At 52.0% G+C, this 21338-nt stretch overlaps 1 protein-coding gene across 2 annotated transcripts in view; it reads right to left on the reverse strand.

The window, feature by feature from the left end:
• The window catches only part of SIM2 (SIM bHLH transcription factor 2), a 45503-nt gene that overhangs the window by 3324 nt on the left and 20841 nt on the right, over positions 1-21338 (reverse strand). For both annotated transcript variants that reach the window (XM_074357050.1, XM_074357015.1), the window contains 6 exons: positions 19791-19876; positions 17386-17585; positions 12175-12281; positions 3658-3805; positions 2068-2236; positions 1091-1499 (listed from right to left, as the gene is read on the reverse strand). In XM_074357050.1, the coding sequence (XP_074213151.1) occupies positions 1091-1499; positions 2068-2236; positions 3658-3805; positions 12175-12281; positions 17386-17585; positions 19791-19876 (1119 nt within the window). The remainder of the gene's footprint in view (positions 1-1090; positions 1500-2067; positions 2237-3657; positions 3806-12174; positions 12282-17385; positions 17586-19790; positions 19877-21338) is intronic.

The following is a 21338-nucleotide window of genomic DNA, read 5'->3' on the forward strand; positions in this document are numbered from 1 at the left end:
AAACTGCTACTTTTGAAAAACATGTCCTGGTAATCTCCAGGTTAGATTTCTCCTGGGATCTAGCCCTCTTGTCATATTTGAAGACAAAGTGTATGTCAAAGCCTTGTAAAGGCAGTCACAGCACAGAGCAAGAGATCAGCAAGGCATCTCAGGGAGCAGCAGAGCCCCACCCGCCTCCAAAGAGAGAAAGTTAGGTGGGGGATGGGGACTCCAAGGGGCTCTCCTCTTTAAGCAGGTGACTCTTTTCTGGGGCTTGTAACATTCACCCGGCATTTAGTGGTCCCTGCAGGACATTTGCACAAACCTGGTCTACATTCTGAGCGACAGTTCCTGGATAAAACAGGAACACACCTCTTACAGCCGACCCACAACTCCCACCGTCTACCCTCTGCCTGGGGGTTGTCCCATTGAGCAAACAGGAATCTGTCCGGGCCTGGGGCAGTCGCTGGCACCTCCACGGAGGACCTCTGCTTGCCTGCCACCGGGAGAAGCTGGATGGAAGGCCATTCCTGTCTGCGTGCCAAGCCCTGCTGTAGGCAACTGACATGGCTTATAATCCTGTTTTACAGATGAAAAAACTGAGTCCTGGGGGGTGTTATTTGCCCTGGGAGGGTGAGTGGCAGTTCTGTCCCTCAGCCTGTGATTTTCCACCACTGTTTTCCACACTTTGAAAACAGGTGTGGGAAGAAAACCAGTAGTGTCCCATATTCATCTCTGGGTGGAGTAGAAAGTAATCTTATAAAATAACGACAGCTGGGGGTTCTCAGTACATAGGAAAATCATTCTGACTCCCTTGGGGGGAGCAAACAGGACCAGGATTTTTATGGTGGGTGGCCGAACACCTGGTTCCCTCTGCCTTCTCCGCTGTCCCTGGTGCCCACAAGGCCCACCCGACTCAGTCACCCAGCTTTTTTCACTCCCGGGAAGCGCTTGCAGTGAGAGCAGGAAAGCATCGCAGTTCCCACTCAGCAGCAGAGAAAAGGGAAAGCCGCGGCCCCAAGTGGGAGGATTCTTTTTCCATCTGCCACCCAGGACCACCACCGCCGCTGGTCCCAGCCCTGCCCCCTCCCCTCATGCAAACAGGACCCACCTTCGTAGTTTGGCACCAGGCCGTGCCGAGCCGTGTTCACCGGCGGCTCGGAAAGGCTCTTAGCTGGAGACGGGCTGCTCGGCACTAGGGGGTTGGCATAGTGCCACTGGCACTCGCCGCCGGCTGGCAGTGTGCTCAGCAGAAAGCGTGCCACCTCGCACGGGGATCCTTGGGGCTGCCCAAACTTGGCTGGCAGCATTGGCTTTTTGCTGCTGAAGACGTGAGAGTCCAGAGGGAAGGGTCCGTAATGGTAGGAGAAGGGCAGGCTGTAGGATGGGGCATACAGGAGGTCGCTGCCTTCTGAATGGAGCTGCTGTTCTGGGGGCGCTGGGGCGCTGGCGGGGGGGCTGGCTCTCCAGCTTCCGAGCTGGCCGCATTCCAGTTTGTCCATTTGGAACGAGCTGTATTGCTGCAGAGCAGAGAAGACGGATGAAGGGCCCACAGAGGGGCCGGCAGCAAACTGCCTTCCGATGCTGTAGTGCCCGCCCCATCCCAGGGCTGGACCCACCCTGGCCTCTGCCTCAAGGTCCCACTGGGGACAGGTGCCCGGCAGATGGCACCCCAGGGACCCACCCCCTGGGTGGAAAGAGATCTCCTCGCCCCGAGTGACAACGCACCAGATACCCACTTGCTGTTTCTGAGAGCTTGCAAACGACTCTTAAAAAGAGAGGGAAAGTTTCCCTTAAAAACAAAATGCTAGAGAAACACAAGGCATCACTGTGCTGAGCCACGTTTACGTGGATTCCAGCAGCTGATCAGCCTTCCCAACTGAATCCTCTGTTTCCTAGACCTGACTTGTCCACCTGGATGTTAGCTTTGCTTGCCTTCCTCAGGCCAAGACATCCCAGAGGGACTTTGCATCGCTCCACAGGAAACCTTCTGGGCAGGGAGACCCTCCAACCCCCGCTGTGCAGTCAGAGGCCTGACGTTCCTTAAGGTGCCCAGGTGCCCCAACCCCTGCAGGTGGTGTGAGTTACCTGTGGAGGGTAAGGGTTTGTTCTCAGCTTTGTCTTCATCTTCGTATTTTTGGGTTTAGCTAATTTCCTAGTTTCTTGTGAGGTAGACAAGGCGGTCCTCCAGGAGTCCTGGGACTTGGACGTGGACACCTGGTCCAGGGACAACTGCAGTTCCTTGTATTCAATATCCCTGAGGAGCAAGGAGGGGACAGGTCATGTTCGCGGGCTGCGAGGAAGGATGGCTTCCCTGGGACCATCCCCTGGGCGAGCTCGTTGGCAAAGCTCCACTGTGTCATTTCACTGAGGTCAACGTGGATGGACTTTGAGGGACGGCTCACCCTCGTTATAAAAGCCACACCGCAGCCCCAGGCTCGAAGACCCGGCCAATGCTGAGCGAGGTGAGTGTCATTTGGCAGGAGTCGAGGGAGCACAGTGTAGCTCTCCCATCCCACAAGGCCCCAAACATATTTCCTGGGGACGCAATACGCCAGTAGGAAGGGTGTCAGGGCAAAAAGGAAAAGGCAGAAACACCACTGATCACTGAGTGTCTGTGGCCCAGCCGCTTTTCCGTTTAGCCCCGGGGAGGTGTGAGTGGGGAGCCTTGAGGGTCCAGGAGCCTGGCTTCCGGCCTTGTCCACTTCCACATCAGGGACTCATTTCTGCCCTAAAGAGCCAACTGGGCAGGTCAAATTCATGGGAGAGGGGGCGTTACCCAAAGTCCCAGCCTCAGCCCACACCTGTGTGCCGAGGAAGACTCGTTAAGGGTCCCCTGCAGCTTTGCTAAAATCACTCTATCCCTAAAAAAACCAAAATACAAACAAAACCCCTCCCCTGTCACCCACTTCCCCAGGAACCTGTCCATCATTCTATGAAAGAAGAGGGAGCCTGAATCCTCACTGCAACAGAACGCACGCGAGGGTCCTGTTCAGGGTGGGGCTTGGGGGATCTGCAAGGGTCCCAAGTCCAGGGCCAGAGCTGGGTGCAAAGTGATTTAACATACAACAGCCATGGTGGGAGGAGAGTAATATATGACCCGAGGTAGACCTCTGTCCTGCTGCTTCTAATGGTCTTAAAAGTATTTAGGACTGAACTTGACCTTCTGGGGTTTTAAAGGCACTCAGTACTCACCACCATTTACAACAGGCTATATAGGAAGACAAGGGAAAAGCTGGGAGGTAGCTTCTTCCTCAAACGGCAGGAGCACGCAGGATGACCCAAATTTTGTGGGCACAGAGAGTGTCAGTTTGTAATCTTGGTCCGGGATGTGCATCCCTCTCCATCCTGTTCAAGGTGGGGGGGCGTCCCCCGCCCGCCCTCACCCCTCACCTGGGCTGTGTGGTCCCATCCTAAGCCACACCGGGGGCGGGACACTCCTGGCTGTGTCCCCAACGCTGCCTAACACCTGGCCCTCAAAGCTGCGTGTACAAGCAGGTTGGACCCTCCCAAACAACCAGCATGTTCAATAAAACAAAACAGGAGACAAATGAACAGTTCCAGAAAGAGAGAGCGAGAGAGCGAGAGAGAGAGAGAGAGATGGTGTTCATGGGAGCAATCTGACGAGGGACGGGGAGAAGAAGAGAGCAAGGAGAGAAACAAATACGTCTGACTTACGTGAGGACATAATTGACACTCACGATGCAGTGGGGCCGGGACGAGCGGCTGTTGTGCACGACGGTGGCGTAGCTCTGCACCCACACCCAGCCGCCCAGCTTGGACAGCAGCCGGTAGTACTTGGTGGTGACCTGGCCCTTCACCAGCACTGCAAGCACAAGGTGACATGAATCCCAAGGGACAGTTAGCAGGCCCTGCTGGGGGGAGGCTGCCCCCTGCTGATGACCTTGACCCTGGTGGACCTTCCTCCACCTTGGAGAACCTGACGAAGGGCGGGGCTTCTCCGCAGGAAGCTGCGGGCCTGTCCGCACGCCACACGCACACAGGCAAGAGTTTTGCCTACAGTTCCCTGGGGTCCACGGAGTCGGCTCTCCCCTCCCCTGTGAGGAACTCTCATTTAATTATAGTCACCGCTTTCCCTGGGAGAAGCAATCAGTCCCCACACAACACTGGCACCTGGCAGAGTGATAGAACTGGTTTTGCTTTTGAGTTTACAAAACACCACCGATGTGTTCTAATCCCCGAACCTCTGCTCAAGGGGCGGGAGGAGTGATGCAGTTATTTCAACAAAACAGTAAGTTAAGTGCCTTCAGCTAAGTGTCAGATTGTTGCCACCGTTTGCTGTTCCCCAGAACGCGTGCGTCTCCACAGTGAAGCCCGTTGTTACTCTGTGGCCATTTCTATCTCTCCCCAGTAACCCTAGCTTTCCCCGGCCCATGTGTTTCCTATTTTGTTCACGTGGAAGACGCTGTGAACATTTGATGGACACTTCTGAGAACCGGGACTGTGGGCCTGTCTTCCATGCAGGGGTGCAAACTCCGGACGGCTGGGCAGCCTGCTTCCAAAGCCTCCAGAGGCACCTAAGCCACACCGACCCCCCCTTTAGGGCCTTCAGGGGAGCTGGGACGGAGGAGGCCTGGAGGGAGAAAAGGACCAGAAGCTTCAGGTGGGCAGTGGAGAGAAGAAAGCCAGAGCTAACCTTCCCCTGGGAGGGGGAGGCCAGCGCAAGCCTAAAAAGGCGCCCATGCCTGCCCAGGTCACTGGCAGGACACTCCTGCTTCTCAAGGCAGGGCTGGCCCCAAAGACCTAACTAGCAGCCTTCCCAGGGGTTTGGGGAGATGGCCAAAGGGGCTGGTCTGTGTTGGCAACCAGCTGACACTGAAGGAAACCCTGGGAAGCTCACAGATGGGGAAACTCTGCCTTCATCTTGTAGTACCAGCCAGAGCTCCCTTGCCCTCCGCCCAAACCCTCCTGGGCTCTCCACTGCCTTTTGTGGCTTCTTCTCACTTTGAGGGTGTCTCTTCATCATCCACTTTAACACCTATAGCAAAATGCTCCCGTGCAGAAGAAAAATGGCTGCAAATGTGCTCGCTGAGGAATTAGTAGCCTTAATATATAAAGAGTACATCTAGATTAATAAAAACACGACGACCTAAAAGTAATGTGGGCAAAAGACAAGAATAAACAATTCACCAAAGAATAAATGCCCATCATAAACAAATGTTTAACTCATTTGTTTATCTCCAAGTTAGATACCATCCCTCAACTCCGCAGACATTTTAAAAGGAATGAATATCGCATGATTCCACTGATGTAAAGTGTCCAGAACAGGCACATCCCTTGTGACAGAAAGCAGATTCATGCTTGCCTGGGGCTGGAGGGTGAGGGGGGCTGGGTGTGACGGCTAATGGACACCAGGCTTCTACTTGGGATGAAGACAGTCTTCTGGGATTAGATGAAACTGATAGTAATGATGAATTTTATATTGTGTTATATTACGTATTATATGCGTGAATTTTATCTCAAAAATAATGAGGTGACAACAGGCAATGCTGGCTAATCTACTCCTTGCAGTGTCTGTAAGTCCCCCGGGAACATGACGGTAGTGTTTTCCTTTTTCTTCTTTTGTACTTACACTTCCCCTTATTTCTCACCGTGTTCCCAGGGGGAGGGTGTAGCTCAGTGGTAGAGTGTGCGCTCAGCATGCACGAGGTGCTGGGTTCAATCTGCAGCACCTCCATCAAAAAATAAATAAACCTAATTCTCCACACCACCCCCCAAAAAAACCCCTGGAAATCACAATATTCCTGAACCCTCTCCATTATTATCTCAAGCCGGATACAGCGAAGCCAGTTTATCCCGAGTGTTTTGTCTTAGCGTTCAAACAGCAGAAGCTGTGGAGATTTTATTATCTCCGACCTTTCCTGATTCTGCTATGATGAATGAGGCTTAGATACAGAGACCAAAAACAGACACAGACTTTTTTTTCTTCTTCTCTGTGACCCACGGCGACAATCAACATATCAATCCAAATTGAAATCCTAGACACTTAGTCACAACATTCTTGGTTTGCTCCAGCTCCCTGTCCAGTCTGTCGAACTTGATTAGCTGCCTGAAATGATCCCAGGCTAGAGTGCTGTGAAGCAAGGCCCTGCTTATGGTGGTGGCGGGCAGCGGCAGGGAGGACATGTCCCCTGAACCGTGAGCTGCTGGGGGCAAAGGCCCTGCCCCCTGCACCTCCCTCTGCGCCCCAGTGTCTCCAACAGCAGGGGCCTCCACGCCAGAGGAGAGCTCCTGGGCACGGTTTTCCAAGGCCACTATGGGATGGAACTTCTAGTTCCACAGAATTACTATCCAGAAAAACGGTGGCCTTCCTAATTCCTCCAGAATTCCTCCTGGTCCCAGAATTTTTCCTGGAGGCATAGCCATGTCAACGAGCCAGCCGCTGGAAGGAAAGTAAACTGGCCTCAAGTGTAATTCCCATTTCTGTTTTGAATTTTAAGAGCTGAAAAGGACACCTAAAAATGCTTATTGTGGGTTGAAAGGTGTCCCCTCAAAAGACATGTTCTAAGTTCTAACCCCTAGAAACCTGTGAGTGTGACAGTCTTTGGGAAAAGGGTCTTTGTAGATGTAACTAAGTTAAGGATCTCAAGGTGCAATCATTCTGGATTAGGGTGGGCACTGAATTTAATGACACATATCCCTGTAAGAGACAGAAAAGGAGAAGACACAGAAACATGGAGAGAGATGGACTCGGAGGCTGGAGTTTGCAGCCACAAGCCAAGGAATGCCGGCGGCCCCAGATGCGCCGTTGGAGCCTGGCCCGCCCACACCTTGATGCGGGCCTTCCGCCCGGCGACCGGCTATAAGACAGCACATTTCTGTTGTTGTTTTCAGATCCTTTTTCATTATCTGTTACTACAAGATACTGAATGTAGTTCCCTGTGCTATACGGGAGGACCTTGTCATTTCTCTATTTTGTATATAGTAGTGTGTATCTGCTAATTCCAAACTCCCAATTTATCCCTCCACCCTCCCAGCCTCCCCTGCTAAACATAAATTTATTTTCTATGTCTGTGAGTCTATGTGTTGTAAATAAGTTCATTTGTGTCTTTTTTTAAGATTCCACATATAAGTGGCAACATCTGGTATTTGTCTCTCTCTGTCTGACTTACTTCACTTAGCACAGTGCCCTCCGAGTCCATCCACGTGGCTGCATTTCTGTTGTTCCAAGACCCCTAGCTGGTGGTATTTGGTTACGGCCCCAACAGGAACCTAAACCACCCCCCAAGGGGACAAATGGCCAGTGTGATCCCTGTACTCCTCCTGGCTCTTGTCTCCTCTGCCAGGAGGGGCCTCAGAGAGCGTGTTGGTGGTGAGACTGAAGACAAGCCACGTGGTCCTTTGGGGAGTGAGGTGCCCCACACACACCGCTGCTCTACACCTGCTGCCAGAAGCAGTTTGGTTGGTAAGAAGATCTAGAAAACCCAGGGAAGAGAGAAGCGCTTTCTTGGGGAAGAACTTCCACAGGGCTACGCTGTGCGACGTCTGCGAGGTGATGCTGACCACAGAAGATGCGCTCAGCGCGACCCATCCGGTCACGGCTAAAAATGTCCAAAACTGCTTCTGGGGAGCAGGGCGATGTGTAGATAGTACAGCGCTTTCTAGAGTATTTCCTATTTCACTGCTCATGGGTTCCCTTTAATGCGTGCAAGCTCCCATACCTTCGTCTGCAAGACAAAGCTGCTTCTACCTCCAGACTCTGCTCAGAGGGCAGCATCCAAAAGGATCTGCATATGAATTAAACTCCATTGTCCATTTCCAGCCCAGAGGCAAGCGAGGCCAGCAGTGATGCCAGGCTCCCTGTAACGTCCAGCAAAACTCCTCACAGTGGAAACTTCTTTCAAGCGTATCTTCTATTTTGAGACCTTTGTCCCTGTTCCACAGCTGTGCTATAGAGTGGATGAAGGCTGACATCCCATGGACGACACACATCCACCGATGTCCTCTGTCAGTGGCATGGTGTTGCTCTTACTCAGAATGCCTTTGGATGGTCACGTGTTCTCCAGTGAGCCACAAGCTCCACCACTCCCTACAGCCCCATCATCACCCACGCATATATTCATGGCCCTGTAAGCATTTGAGTTTGTGACTCCTGTATGTCTAGAGTGTGTTTTCCATGGGTCTGCATCAGTTATTGCTTGAAATTTGCAGACATATTCAGGCTTTGAAACCCTTCTGTGACATTGAAATGTTTTGATAGTTGGACACATTCTCTTTGGGATTTGGGTTTGGCCTACTCTGGACCGGGGCCCACCTAGAGAACTAGGTGGAACCCTCCACTCCTTTGGATGAACAGCCATGCAGACATCGTGGATCTTCCAAAACACAGTGTCCACAAGAAATCTGCCCAGTGTCCCTTGACACACATCTTCAAATTTCCCCTGTCCGACCTGAGCACCAGGCTGGCTCTCTGTGCATCCCTAGGACCCACAAGTCAAGCCCCACTCTGCCAGCACAGGAGTCTCCCAAAAGCTTCACAAAGAAAACAGGGAGACAGGGTGGCAGGCCCCAGCTGGAGGGCCCGTTCCCCTGGGGCCGTGTGACTGTCCTACTGTGCTGGGCCCACACTCAGCAGGCCTTCCCTCAGCCACCGCGAGGCAACGAGCCACCACGTGCTGTGAAGCAGTGAGCCGGGCTGGGGGGTCAGAGACATTCCCTAGAGGATCCCGTGTGCACCTTTCCTTACAGAAGGTTCTGGGGAGAGCCCTGGCAGGGCCCGACTTGGCGTGCCGGCTGGGAAGGCTGCCGGGCTGCCTCCGGGGGCCTCTGCTCCCTGAGACCACGCTGCTTCTCACTTCCTGGACCGTGTTGAATTCCCTCTCTTTAGGGGCTGTGCTTTCTTCGGACCCTGCGGACTTCTGCTCCTGGTTAGGATAGTATTTTGAAGAACGTGTGGAAACCATTTGGCCGTCTATGGTCCTCTTGACCCACCGCTTCCCTCCGTCCAAGTGGGCCTCCAGTGCAGCAGGTCACCCGGCGCCCGGCGCCTGGGTTGTGGACACCGGTGTGGAGAAAGCATGGCCTGGGGAAATCAGACAGTGACCTCCCTTCCATCCTGGTGTTGGCAGTGGTTGGTTTTCCTCCTGGGCTGACAGACTCGTGTGTAAGTCTCACAGGAGCAGGAGGCTCTTGCTGGGGCCTTGGAGGCCTGCGGGGCCCAGAGGGCGGGTGGCTGGAGCCGCCGGCCACCTCCAGCCGCGGCAGTTGGTGGGGGCCAAAGGGAAGCAGCAGGGGTGGCTCCCGGGCAGCTCCCGCTGTGGCCGGAGTGAAGGACTTGAGTCCCAGGTCACCAGGGGCCGCTCTGTGGATCCATGCAGAGCCTGGAGGGCGGGCAGGTCGGCCAGGCCCCTGAGCCCTGCTGTCAGCCACCGAAGCAGCAGGTGACGGGACCAAAAAGTCACATATTGAAGTGATGCATCTGACCTTCTAAGTCAGGAATGAGAAGCTGGGAGTTGACCCCTCAGTTCTGTGCCCCAGAAGGAGAGTGAGGCCCCAGGGACCACACGACAGAGAGGTTTCAAAATCGCCTGGGTTCCACGCCCTGAAGACCTGCCTCCATCCCCTCACTCTGGTTGTTGACTGTCTTCCTTTTCTTGAGCAGAAAGTTCCAGCTGGAGGGGAAGTAATGTTCAGGTTAGTGTCTCAGCTGCCCTAAGGGGACGTTGGAAAGTGGTTCCAAGGCTGGAGCCAAGGCATGAGCTCTGGGAGACCCAGTCCTGCCTGGTGTGTGGGTCGGAGCCCCAGCTGTTTCTGGCTGGCTTGAGGGAAAGCTGGTGGGCGCACGGAGGGTCTGAGGCCACGCCCGCCCTACCCCTGGCCTGGCTGCCGTGTGCTCTGTGCCTCCTGTCCCTGTGGTGGTTTCTGGGCCACGGTGAAGGTGGAGTCACAGCACAGCAGTGATCACTGTTGATACTAATTTTTTCTGTTTTCTTTGACCAATTCTAGCCCATTTGGCAGAGAAAGCTGTGCTCCCTCTGATTTGTAAACACTGTGCCTTTTCTGAGTGTCCCTTGGAAGCCCATGTGCCCCTTCCCTCTCTGGGTCCCTTCGGATAATCGCAATGTCTGTAAATTTCCACTCCATGTGAAGCAGGGCGAACTCATCACGTAAACTGCAGGAGACCTCTCCAATAGCCTCCCTCGTTAAGTTGGATGTGCTCAGGAAGATGGAGGCTCCTGGAGGACAAGTTTAAGACTCATCAGGTGGTGGGAATTGCTGAATGGCCTGGGCTCTGGTCCTGCTCACAAGTCTCTCCAACCTCCCAGCCTTACCCGGCTCACTGGGCCCAGCTGCCCTCAGATTCCATACGTGAAAAGCACATGGTTCGTGTCAGGGACACAGGAGCCTCCCACTGGCCATCACTGTGGCCTTCATTTTCAAATTACAAATGGAATTTATTTCCCTTGGGAAAAAAATCCTCCTCCCTTCTATTAGCCAGGCAGTCCGAGAGATGAAAAATGGTGTTTAAAACAAAGACTTTTAATTCTGTAAGTTTCCTTTCTCCGCACTTAGTGGCCTCATTTCTTGTGCCGCAGCCCCACTTTGAAAAATGACTCTTCCTTCATGTAAGTCAAGGGTTTGCTTTCAACCCCTCTGCTGGTGAGGCTCCAGCCTCAGGGATGGGGCTGGGACCCTCAGGGCTGGGGCTTCCCCTCTGACACCCTGACAGACAGTAGCAGGGAGGTGAGGAGGTGTGAACCCTGCCATTTGCTCCCCTGCCTCCCGCCTGTCCTTCCCTCTAGACTGTTCCATGGTGCATGCCCTCCAGCAGACGCCTCTTCCGTCTCCCAGTTGCTCTGCTCACTCCAGAGCACATACTGCCCTCGGCTCCCACTACCACCTGCCCGATCAAGTCTCCGAAGATCTAATTCTGTAATGGACACTTCCTACCCCGTAGGCAGAAGGAGAATTTTGAGCTCCCATATCAGTGACGCTGACCTACGGAACTCGTCCAGACACTAGGCACCTGCTTCCTACCAAGCCGGGCTACGGGAAGGACAGGGATGATCATGATTTGACCATTTTTAAAGAAAGAAATAGAAGGCTGCTCATAACTCCACGTCTCTCCATGTGCGGAGCCTTTTCACGCTGTTGTGAATTTCAAGGAGCAGGAAGAAGCCGACAGCGTCTGCCCAGCCAATGTCCCGGTCGTCACAGGTCTCTGCCCTTAGTGACTTGGGAGGAGAGAAGGGCGACACCCTGGCCGTTCGGTGCTGACTGGGTCCCAGTTGACACCGAACGGCCAGGCATATGACGTGGCCAAGGATGGAGCAGGCCCTGGACCCGCCGTTGACCCCCAACCGACACCAGCAACTTGTCCTCTGATGCCTCTTTGTCAACACAAAGCAAGAACAGAGATCGTGCCCTCTGGGCTGCACTGCAGAAGGCCTGGCTCCCCTAGCCCTCTGCACCCCATTAACCAGCACCCCTGGACTGGCCATTGGAGTGGCGGGACTGGACCGCGGGAGGATGAGGTGTTCTACTCCATCCCAATTATCTGATGCCTCAATTTGGATTTTAGAAGAAAAGTGTTACTTCTTTAAATATTTCAGTGACTAGAGCCCCGACCCTCGCATCCAGATGTTCCCCAAATTGCCTCCAGTGCAAATGAAATACTGTTTGTTTTCTCTTTCCGCGTGGACTTCTCCCATTCTAGAAACCTGTGGTCTCCCTGAGCTTCCCAGCTAGATGATGGACAGTGGTTGGAGGCCAATCGTTGCTTGGATTCAGCTCCCGGCTATGTCACCTCTTTGCTGTGTGACCATGGGCAAGTGGCTTAACCTCTCTGAACCTCAGGACCCTCCACAGTGAAAGGAGAATCATGAACATGAAACTCTCCCTCACTGGGTTGGCAATGTATTTAATCACTTAAACTAGGGCCTGGTACACCTGGTGTCCAAAGTCATGGAGAAATTTACGTTCCAAAAGCAGAACTTCCATACCATCCCACAACTGCCAGAGTTTCACTGGATGTTTGGGAACTGAACGTGAGTAGCCGTGCTGAAATCAAGGGGTGCATGGAGACATGCTTATGTCTAAGAGTCCCGTGTACACAATAGAGAATTATTATACCAAATGAGGGATACTGTCCCCACTCTGTCCTCGATGCCGCCCCCACCCTCCCACCGCTGTCACGGCTCCCAGCGAGGTGAGCATGGTGAGCGCAGTACTCACGGAGGTGGTGCGCGTAGCGGAGGTGGAACACATCACAGCCGTGCACGTGATGGTAGAGGGTCTTCTCAATCAGGTCCTGCGGCTCGTAGCCTGTCAGCTCGGTCACCCTGGGGGAGGACCGAGGCTCCGTGAGTTACATCGCTCTGCAGATTGTCTTTCATTTAAACTAATACTGGTTTCGCCAATAAATCAAGTGCTAAAAGGCTCAGGGCTGGGGGAATGTTGATTTTGGAAACACAGAATGATCTTTTTTACCAGAAGAAAATCTTTGAACTCCTACCCAGTGCAGGATCTCACACTCGAGCTGGAATGGCCTTCTGAAACCATGGCTAGAAGGTTTGGGATGGCTTAAAATTTTACCCCTTTTCAAGGGGAAGCTTATCTGGGGAGGGAACGTTGAGACTGACACTGGGAGAAGTTGCCGAGGTGAGAAAGAGCCCGCTCACTGAGGATTTGGGGGGGGGGGTAGTCCTATGTGAACCTTTAAAAAATTATTGTGGTAAAATATGTGCAACATAAAATTCAATATTTTAACTATTTTTGTTTGTTCGTTTTTTGGAGGGAGGTAATTAGATTTACTTATTTATTTTTAATGAGGTACTGGAGCATTTTAACCATTTTTAAGTATTGTATGACCATCACACTTACATTTCTAGAACTTTTTCATCACCCCGATCAGAAACTCTACCCATTAAGCAATAATTCCCCATTCCCTCCCCGCAAGCCCCTGGCAACCTCTATTCCACTTTCTACCTTTATGAATTCATCTGTTCTGGGTATTTCATCCAAGTGGAATGATACAGTATCTGACCTTTTGTGTCTGGCTTCTCTCACTTAACATGTTTCAAGGTTCATTCACGCTCTAACTTGCAGTAGCAGAATGTCACTCCTTTTTATGACTGAATAATATTCTCTTCTACGTAGCGACCACATTTTATTTATCTGTTCACCTGACGATGGACACTTCAGTTGGTTCCACATTCTGTCTCTCATGTGCGTGAGCCTGGAAGCCTCCGTTCCACACTGCTTCCTGGTATAGCTGTTCCCAGGATGATGCTACGATTGGGTGATTCCTACGGATGGGATTTAGGGAATGGCTGGAGACGTTTCAGCCTCTTATCAGTGAAGGACTGTTTAAAGCCTCCAGAAAATAGTATAATAACACCCAAAGCCGTTGTGACTAGAAAGTAAGCCTTAAGCTCACTGTGGAAATGGAAGCATCCTCCTGGTAATGGCTTATATGCTGTTAACCCCCTTTTGTTCTCATCCAGCCCCAGACATATTAATTTCCCACTTCAGCTCTTTGAAGAAAAGTGGCTCTCAGCATCCAAGTCTGCATCATCACTAGCCTGTAGGTGAAAATTGCATGTGGCCGTGGTATCGCTTCCCAGGCTCTGGGCAACTGCACTGGGGACCGTGCCCCTGGAGGAAGGAGGTGGCCTGAACATCTTGGTGACAGATACTCAGGAACAGATGAAAGAGGGGGACAAGCGGGGATCCCCAAGCAAGTGAGGCTATGGCGAGATGTTGGTGGGGGCTGAGGACGGCCAGGACTGGGGGCTCTGCTGGCCCGGGTCTGAAACGTTAGCTGTAAATTAAATGGGGGAAACCCGACCTCGCTTTCATTCCCTAACCCACTCCCCTTTCTGTTGAGTTCTGCACGGGCTTCGGGTCGTAAATCTCTGTGAGCCTCATATTTCCCTGGAATCACTCACTATTTGGTGTACACATTTCCATGGTGTTCCTCCAAGGCAGGAAGGAGCCGGGGCTCGAGGTGGGTAGTAAGGGAATTTGCACAGGCCAGAGCCTGTCAGGGCTCGGGGGACCTGTCCAAGGGCCACCTAGAACTTCAGGCCCCGTCGGAGCCTAACTCTGTGTGGCAGGAAAACTGAGACGTCTGGCTCCCCCCCAAAAAGAAAACCAGGCATCTCTATGGTGTGGGGATGAAAGAGGCTTCCCAGACCCTCTGGACGTAAAGTTTCAGAACAACAGCCCCGAACGTGTAAATGAATCAGAAACACATGTATTAAGTTTCTCATCAAAGTACACACTGGCTTTAAAAATTAAAGGGAAAGGGAAGGGTTGGCAGCACGCCCTCTTGGTTTTTTCCAACCCTCTAGTGTCTGAAGACCTGTCAGAGGGATTTGCCAAACCCCAAACATCGCTGGGTTCACCCATCCTTAGCAAAAGCACCAGCTACAGTTTCAAAGTGAAATACCACAAAACCCTTCTGAACCAAACTTCGGGTTATGCCGAGTTCAGTTTTGTCTGGGATTATGCTGGGCCAGGCCCACCATGCTGGCCCTGTGACTTGGGGCTGCTGGGTTTCAGGCCAACCCCTCACAGTGGCCTCTGGGGTTTGGATGTAGGCATTGATGTCACCCCGCTGGGCTATTCTGCTGACCCCCTAGTACCAGGCCAGCTCCCCTGCCCCCGGCCCAGCGGCCTTTTAGAGACCACAGAGCTGCAGCCCCCTGAAGGCCAGAGAGTGAAGAGTTCTCCAGCATGTTTCTGACCCCCTTAAGCACCTCCTATATGACTGGGATTCAGAAAAACCTCAAAGCTTCCTGGTACTTAGCAGGGAGAAACTTCTTGGTCTTCTGTAGAGACAGGAAGTCTTCCTCAAGGTGGCTCACCTCGGGGGTATGGCCCGAAATAGAGGAAGGCTGGCATTTGGGAAAACCCACATCCGACGTGCCCTTCGGGAGCAAGCTGGCCCCTGAGCTAACCTCGCGTACCTTCTTCTGTAACCTTCCATTTGCCTGTCATGTTTCAAAGCAGTGTGGGTTGAACAACTCAAGAAGACCTGAAAACTCTCTCTTGGGGAGACGCCCCTCTTCCCTCTTCTAGAGGCTTCAACAAGCCTCAGAGGCTTCTCCAGGGATGGTCAAGGGAAAACTAGGAGACAAAACGAGGGGGAAATTATACCCTCCCCAATTTCGGAAACAATGAACTTGGACACTGGGTTTTCTTGCTAAAAGTTGGCTTTTAGAATTGGCTCCCAAGTCTGGAAGAACCGCTCTCTCCCCCTTGCCCTGTGTGTGGCGGCTTCTTCCACACGCCCAGGCTCTGGGGCAGCTCGCCCCACTGCAGATGCCTCTGTCTCTACCACAGGGTAACAGTGCTTGTCGCTGGGCGGTGTCTGGCCCTCTGTGAGGTGTCAGCGTCCTTCCCCTGAAGAGTAATGTTTCCTCTTTGCCTGGACTTGCTGGGAGCATAGAACGACCTTGGAGGGCCAACCCCGTCACCTCTCTACCTCTGAACGGTTCTGAGACGCAGTCACGATGAACTAAGGCTTGTTCTTCACCTCCCACCCCTAACCAGGTAAGTTTAGTTTTCCTTCATAAATAGTTAATGGTCAATTTTATAATCCAGGAGAAAATACAAAGTCTTTGAAGGGAGACCCGGGTTGGAAACTCAATAATGCCAACCACTTATCTTTGGCCCAGGGCAAGATACCTAAACTCTCTCTAAAGTCTCAGTGTTTCAATTTAGAGAACGGAGAAAACAGTTCCACATACTGCACATGTAGGTGCGCTAGCACCGCGCCCTGGCCAGGACGCTATTACTTACTAGCTGTTTGACCATCGGTAAGTTTTCTCATCCCCTCCAAGATTCAGTTTCTTCATCTAAAAAATTGGACATAATAATGTTGCCCCTTCAGGACTGTCATAGGGGTTAAATTAGTTAATGTATTGAAAATGACAGCATTATACCATTGTAGACACACACTAAGTGATAAATTACATTGACCGTCTATGAAAAAAATGATCAACTTTATGTTGTGTATATTTTACCACAACTTTTGTTTTTTGGTGGGAGAGGTAATTAGATTTATTTATTTACTTTTTAATGGAGGTGCTGGGGATTGAACCAAGGACCTTGTGCATGCTAAGCACACCACACTCTACCACTAAACTATACCTATACCTTCCCCTCCACAAATTTAAAGAGTAAAAAGTGGGTAAAAAATAAGAGAATCAATAAATCCTAGTTTCAGGACAGACAGGAAAAAAAAAAATGTAACTTTTTCTTCCCAGAAAGCTCAGCTACACACACAAGCCAGGAGCGGGGTCTCTGAACACTTATTCCTGTCTATACGGCCAAGGACTCTAAAAGCCCAAAAAGCAAAAAAAAAAAAAAATTCTTTTGTATAGCACAAGAAAGTATGCTCAATATCTTGTAATAACCTTTAATGGAAAAAAATATGAAAATGAATATATGTATGGGACATTGTGCTATACACCAGAAATTGACATATGGTAATTGTACTTCGATAAAAATAAATAAATAAATAAGTGGCCAAAAAGCAAAATGACTCACCTTGCAGGCACATCAAGCTTCTCTCTCGCTTTTACCAATGCTTCACGGCTATTAGCAAGTTTCATCTTTCCTAACAGCCTTGTGGCAAGTGGAATGGGCGAAAATCTCCAAGCCCAAAGAGGCCCTGCGGGCCAGCAGCCTGCCCTGGGGGACGCACACGCACCCCCTCCCAACCGCGGGCTTTCCTGAACCCCAGTGAACCAGCAAACCTGTGCCTCTGTCTCTCTCTGAAAAGAGATTCTTGTGTTGCTGGGCATTGTCAAGTGGCAGGCAGCTCTGGGGACACTGCAGTTTCGCCCTGTCTGTCAGCCAGAGCTGCGCCCCCAGCCCAGACTCCAGCAGGGGGGGCCTGCTGAGCTGTGGTCACACCTTCCCCTCTCCACGAGGGCCACCTCTGCTGGCTGCCTCAGCCCCGCGGTGACCGTCAGAGCCCGGCTTCCCGCCAGCCTGAGTTGGAAGCCTTCCCACAACACACACACGACTCAGAGTGGAAACTTTCTGTTTGTTTTAAAGTCCTACCAACTTGACAGAGATACGCGGCAGAACCCTGACGTTGTGCGCCTTCCAAAAAGGCAACGTTTGCCTACAACACAGATTTCCAGTTCCAACTCCAGTGAGATGATGAAAATACAAATAAAACAAAGTAAGTTTTATTTGTTTGTAAAGTAGCTCCAGTTCCGATAAGCTGGAGAAACTGGCTGCCCCCGAGTATTAAGATTGATACTAATTCCTTCAATTTTTGACCTGGTTTCACTAAATCTCTTTGTCATTCCCATTCTTATTATGGCTTTTTCCTTGTCACATTTTGGTTTAAGAGTGTGGCTTCCAGGGATCAGTCTCCACCGTCGATGTCTTCCAAAACTCTGCAGCAGCAGCTGCCAAGCTCACCTGGAGTCCAGGAATATCAGCTTGAGGTCGAGGCTGGCCCTGAACATGAACATGTTGCCGTGCAGCTTGATCTCGGTGATGGCGCTGGGTGGCAGCGCCTGGCCCACGGCCACCAGCCCCACGGTCTGGTAGCACGAGTCGTACAGGGACACGTCCAGCATATACTGCCTGATCTTCAGGTAGCCACTGCAGTGGATGACCTGGGGAAGCAGACACAGGGTCAGCCGGTGGCGGCCCAGGGGTTAGACCCGCACCCCCTCCTGCCGGCTCTGGGCCTGCTTGCTTTCCAGAATGTGCTGGAACACCCCCCAGCCCACCCTCTACTGAGCTATGGGGCCAACATGCTGACAGACGCCCAATTCACTGCTCAGAAGAAATGAACTAGGCTTCTTTCTTAGGAAACAAGATCACAATAAAATAGAAGTGTTGTTTAATGCAATTGATTGTCCTCGAGTAAGTCCCCCAGTTAAGACTCTCTCACATAGAATGGATTTATACATACTGAACTCATGGCCAAGTTGCAATTCCACGGCACAACAGAGGCATTTTGAGGAGCTAACCATTTGTTCCATAATGTTCACTTCAGTAACTCTAATGCTGATCATCTCCCAACAGGATTGAATTTGGCAACTGTTACCTTGACATTTATATCATGTGACAAGCTATATCACTCCAGAAAATGAAGAATTCTTTCAGTCCGATCAAAAAAGTCCTCATTTTTAGTGTATTCTTGTTTTACTTTATTTACTTTATTTATAATTCAAGATTTTACTTGCTTATAATAAGCAGAAGTCCGGAGTGGCTTTTTAGAAACACTAATGATTGTTATAGCCAAGAGTCTTGCAAGAGAGAATGTACCACATTCCAAATATCAAACAGAAACATTTGTACAGCCTTAAGCCTCGATATCAGAAGCATTTATACAAGTTACAGTCAGTAAAATCTTGAAAGGCTCATGTTCATCATAATAGCAGTGATGAACAGCGAAATCTTAAGTTCTCTCTTCAAAAACTTTCCTCTAGGATTCCTGAATGCACTCACCATCCATAGAGCTAGAACAAATCTTAAAATCCTTGGAGCCTCTTCTCTCATTTGACTGATGGGGAAACTGAGGACAGCTGGGTTTTGCTTAAGATCAGACAGTGGGACTGTTAATAAGTGACAGAAACAACTCAAGACCCAAGTCTCCAGAAGAACGTCTACTGGGCGCAGGGAGGTGCTGGAGGCTCCCCACGTCTGAGGCTTGGAGCCGGGGACAGCAGGTAAGAAATGCATACCCCACACTAGGAAAGAGAGTTTGGTAAAGGTCAGAGGAAGAGCTGGGAGTGAGGCTCAAACATGGGGGCTGAGGAGAGGCTGGGGGTGGGGGAAGGCAGACCCTGGGATGGGAAGGAGGTGGGGAGGGGCATTCCAGAAAGAGAGAACAAAGGACAAAGGCACAAAACTGTTCCCTCTCTCTTCACCCCACCGCTCCCTCCTTTTACACAAATTCTGCTGCAGAAAGGCTGCCATCAGCCTCGAGCTCCAGAGTGATGGGCTCATGGCCTCTTTCCTCAGAGGCAGAACAGACAGCAACTGCAGACGGAGGGAGGGTGGGGGGTTCTAGAGAGGGGTTAGAGGGGGGAGGAGGCTCAGTGAGGACTCCCCCCAACCCGCCCTTCCGTCTGGGAGTGGCCTACTGATGCTGGGGTACAATACTGCCCACAGCTCTTTGGGGGACCTACCCCTAGATTCTGGAGTTAGCCAGAGCAAGTGGTCACATATGGCAGAGAAACGCGGCCTGGAGGAGCGAGGGCTGGGCTCGAAGGCCCCCTCTGCCCCTTAGCCCATGTGCCCTTCGCTGGCACCTTCTCAGCTCTTGTCCTTGATTGTAGAATGGGGCCAATGACACTCCTCTCATGGGGCTGCTCTGTCAGTTAACTCAATGAGATGCCACAGACAGAAGCTCTGCCCTCGGAATGGCTCTGTCATTACTCATGTATATCATCATTGTCATCACTGGATTTGGCCGAACTTTCTGGGAGCAAGAGCGACGTTTCTGTGCTCTGAGCACTCGCTGCCGACCCTGGATCCTGCCCTGGAGGGCAGAGTCTCATTGAAGTCTAGGGGTGGCTGTACAGTGGCACTGACCTGTGTGCAGAGTAGGAACTGCAGGTGCCAAGGTCAAATTTGACCCTTAGCCCGGTTTATTCCTGGTCTCAGACAACGCAATCCAGCCTGCCTGGAATATCCTTGTAAGACCCTGGCTCTCACACCTGCCGGGAGCAGCATCACTAGAAGAGTCTCCACTAGGCGGTAAAAAGCGCTTGGCCCCCCTGCTGCGCCGTCCTGCCTGCAGATGGCCTTGAATGTGAAGCGAAATTAAAGCACAAGGAAGGCCCACTGCCCCCTTCCCGCCCACGCACCTTGTATCCGCTGCACGTCAGGCCGGCGTTTCTTTTGGCCAAGACACACTTCATTCGAAGGAAGAAGGACCTCTCTATCTCATACTCTGAAAGCAGGAGTGAGGTTAGGTTGGCAAACTGTCCCATGATGCCCTTGTCTCGCCCCGATGGTCCTTCAATAAACCCTTGGGACCGGATCAGGCAGCCACAGGCCTCGTCCCAGGCCACCTGGACCCCCACCCAGAGAGCTTGTGTGGGTGGCCGGGACGCAGGTGGGTTGGGGAGACTGGCCCGGTCCTGCTGTGGCTCCCATGTGCTCTAGAAAGGGCAGCCCGGAACACGAGCCTAGCAAGGGCTTGGGAAACACCAACCTGCGGCCCAGGTGAGGGTCTACATGCAGAGGCCTGGCCTAACTTGACCCGCCTGTGGTCCCTTCTTGGTGGCCACAGAGAGGCCTGGTGTCAAGAGAATCACCTTGGTCAGCCCTGGGTGGGGCCGAGCCCACCAGGAAGCCCAGAAGCATCTGACATTCCCCAGGGGAGCAGATACTGAGTATAAGCCACCGATGCAGACCTCTACCCGGCTGAGGGCACCAGCCGCAGGGCCCCATGGGCACCGAGACGGCTCAGCAACATGAGATGGGGCACAGGACCCAGCAGACCCGGTCCCAGATTCAAGCCTTCACCTTCAGTTACAGCCCCGGATGGACCACCCCCTCCCCTCTCCCCACGCACCCTTCCCCGTCCACTCTCACTCTGGCTGGCCCAAAGCCTTCCGTTCACTCCTCTTGCAGGCCTCACACCCGAATCTCTGATCTCACTATTGCAAATGCAAATGTCCTCTAAGGAAACACCCTCTGCATTTTTAAAAAAAATTTGGGGGGGGGGGGTGTAATTAGGTTTATTTATTTATTTTTAATAGGGGTTCTGAGGATTGAACCCAGGACCTTGTGAATGCTAAGCACACACTCTACCACCGAACTCTACCCGCCCCCTCCACTCTGCTTTAGGGAGCCGGACACCAGCAATCTGAGGCTTTGATGGCAGTGTCCGTCCCCCCCCCCGGGGTGAGAGTGAGGTCACTCCACGCTAAATAAACAGCCATTTGGTAGTGGTTAATAAATTAATTTTTAAAGAAAGGTTACCGCTAGGAATGGAGCAGGGCCTTCCACCCCTCCCTGAGGGCATGCCCAGTGCAGGTAAGGGGATGCCTCAGAGGTCTCCTCCTCCCCGAGTTGGAGGGGCTGCCGTATTTACCCACGACTGCTCTGCAGCAGGCTGGGGTCTGGGGGTGGAAGCTTCAATTCAACAGGGTGGCCTGTCAGCCCCATTTCCAGATACACACACTCAGGTGTAAAAAGCATCACCTGGTAACAAATGATCCGGTTTAGGGGAGAGCCCACTTCTCACACAATTACCATAGAACAACGGGGCCCGTTCAGTTGCAGAGAGCCAACTCTGCGAATGAGAAGTCAGGGAGAAAACTGAGCGCTGGTGATCCTCCAAGCCGGTGCACTCGGGTGGCTGTGGAAATGAGTCAGCGGACAACCCACCTCCCCTAGACCTTCTC

Source organism: Camelus bactrianus, chromosome 1 (assembly GCF_048773025.1).
Source record: "Camelus bactrianus isolate YW-2024 breed Bactrian camel chromosome 1, ASM4877302v1, whole genome shotgun sequence".
Taxonomy (NCBI): domain Eukaryota; kingdom Metazoa; phylum Chordata; class Mammalia; order Artiodactyla; family Camelidae; genus Camelus; species Camelus bactrianus.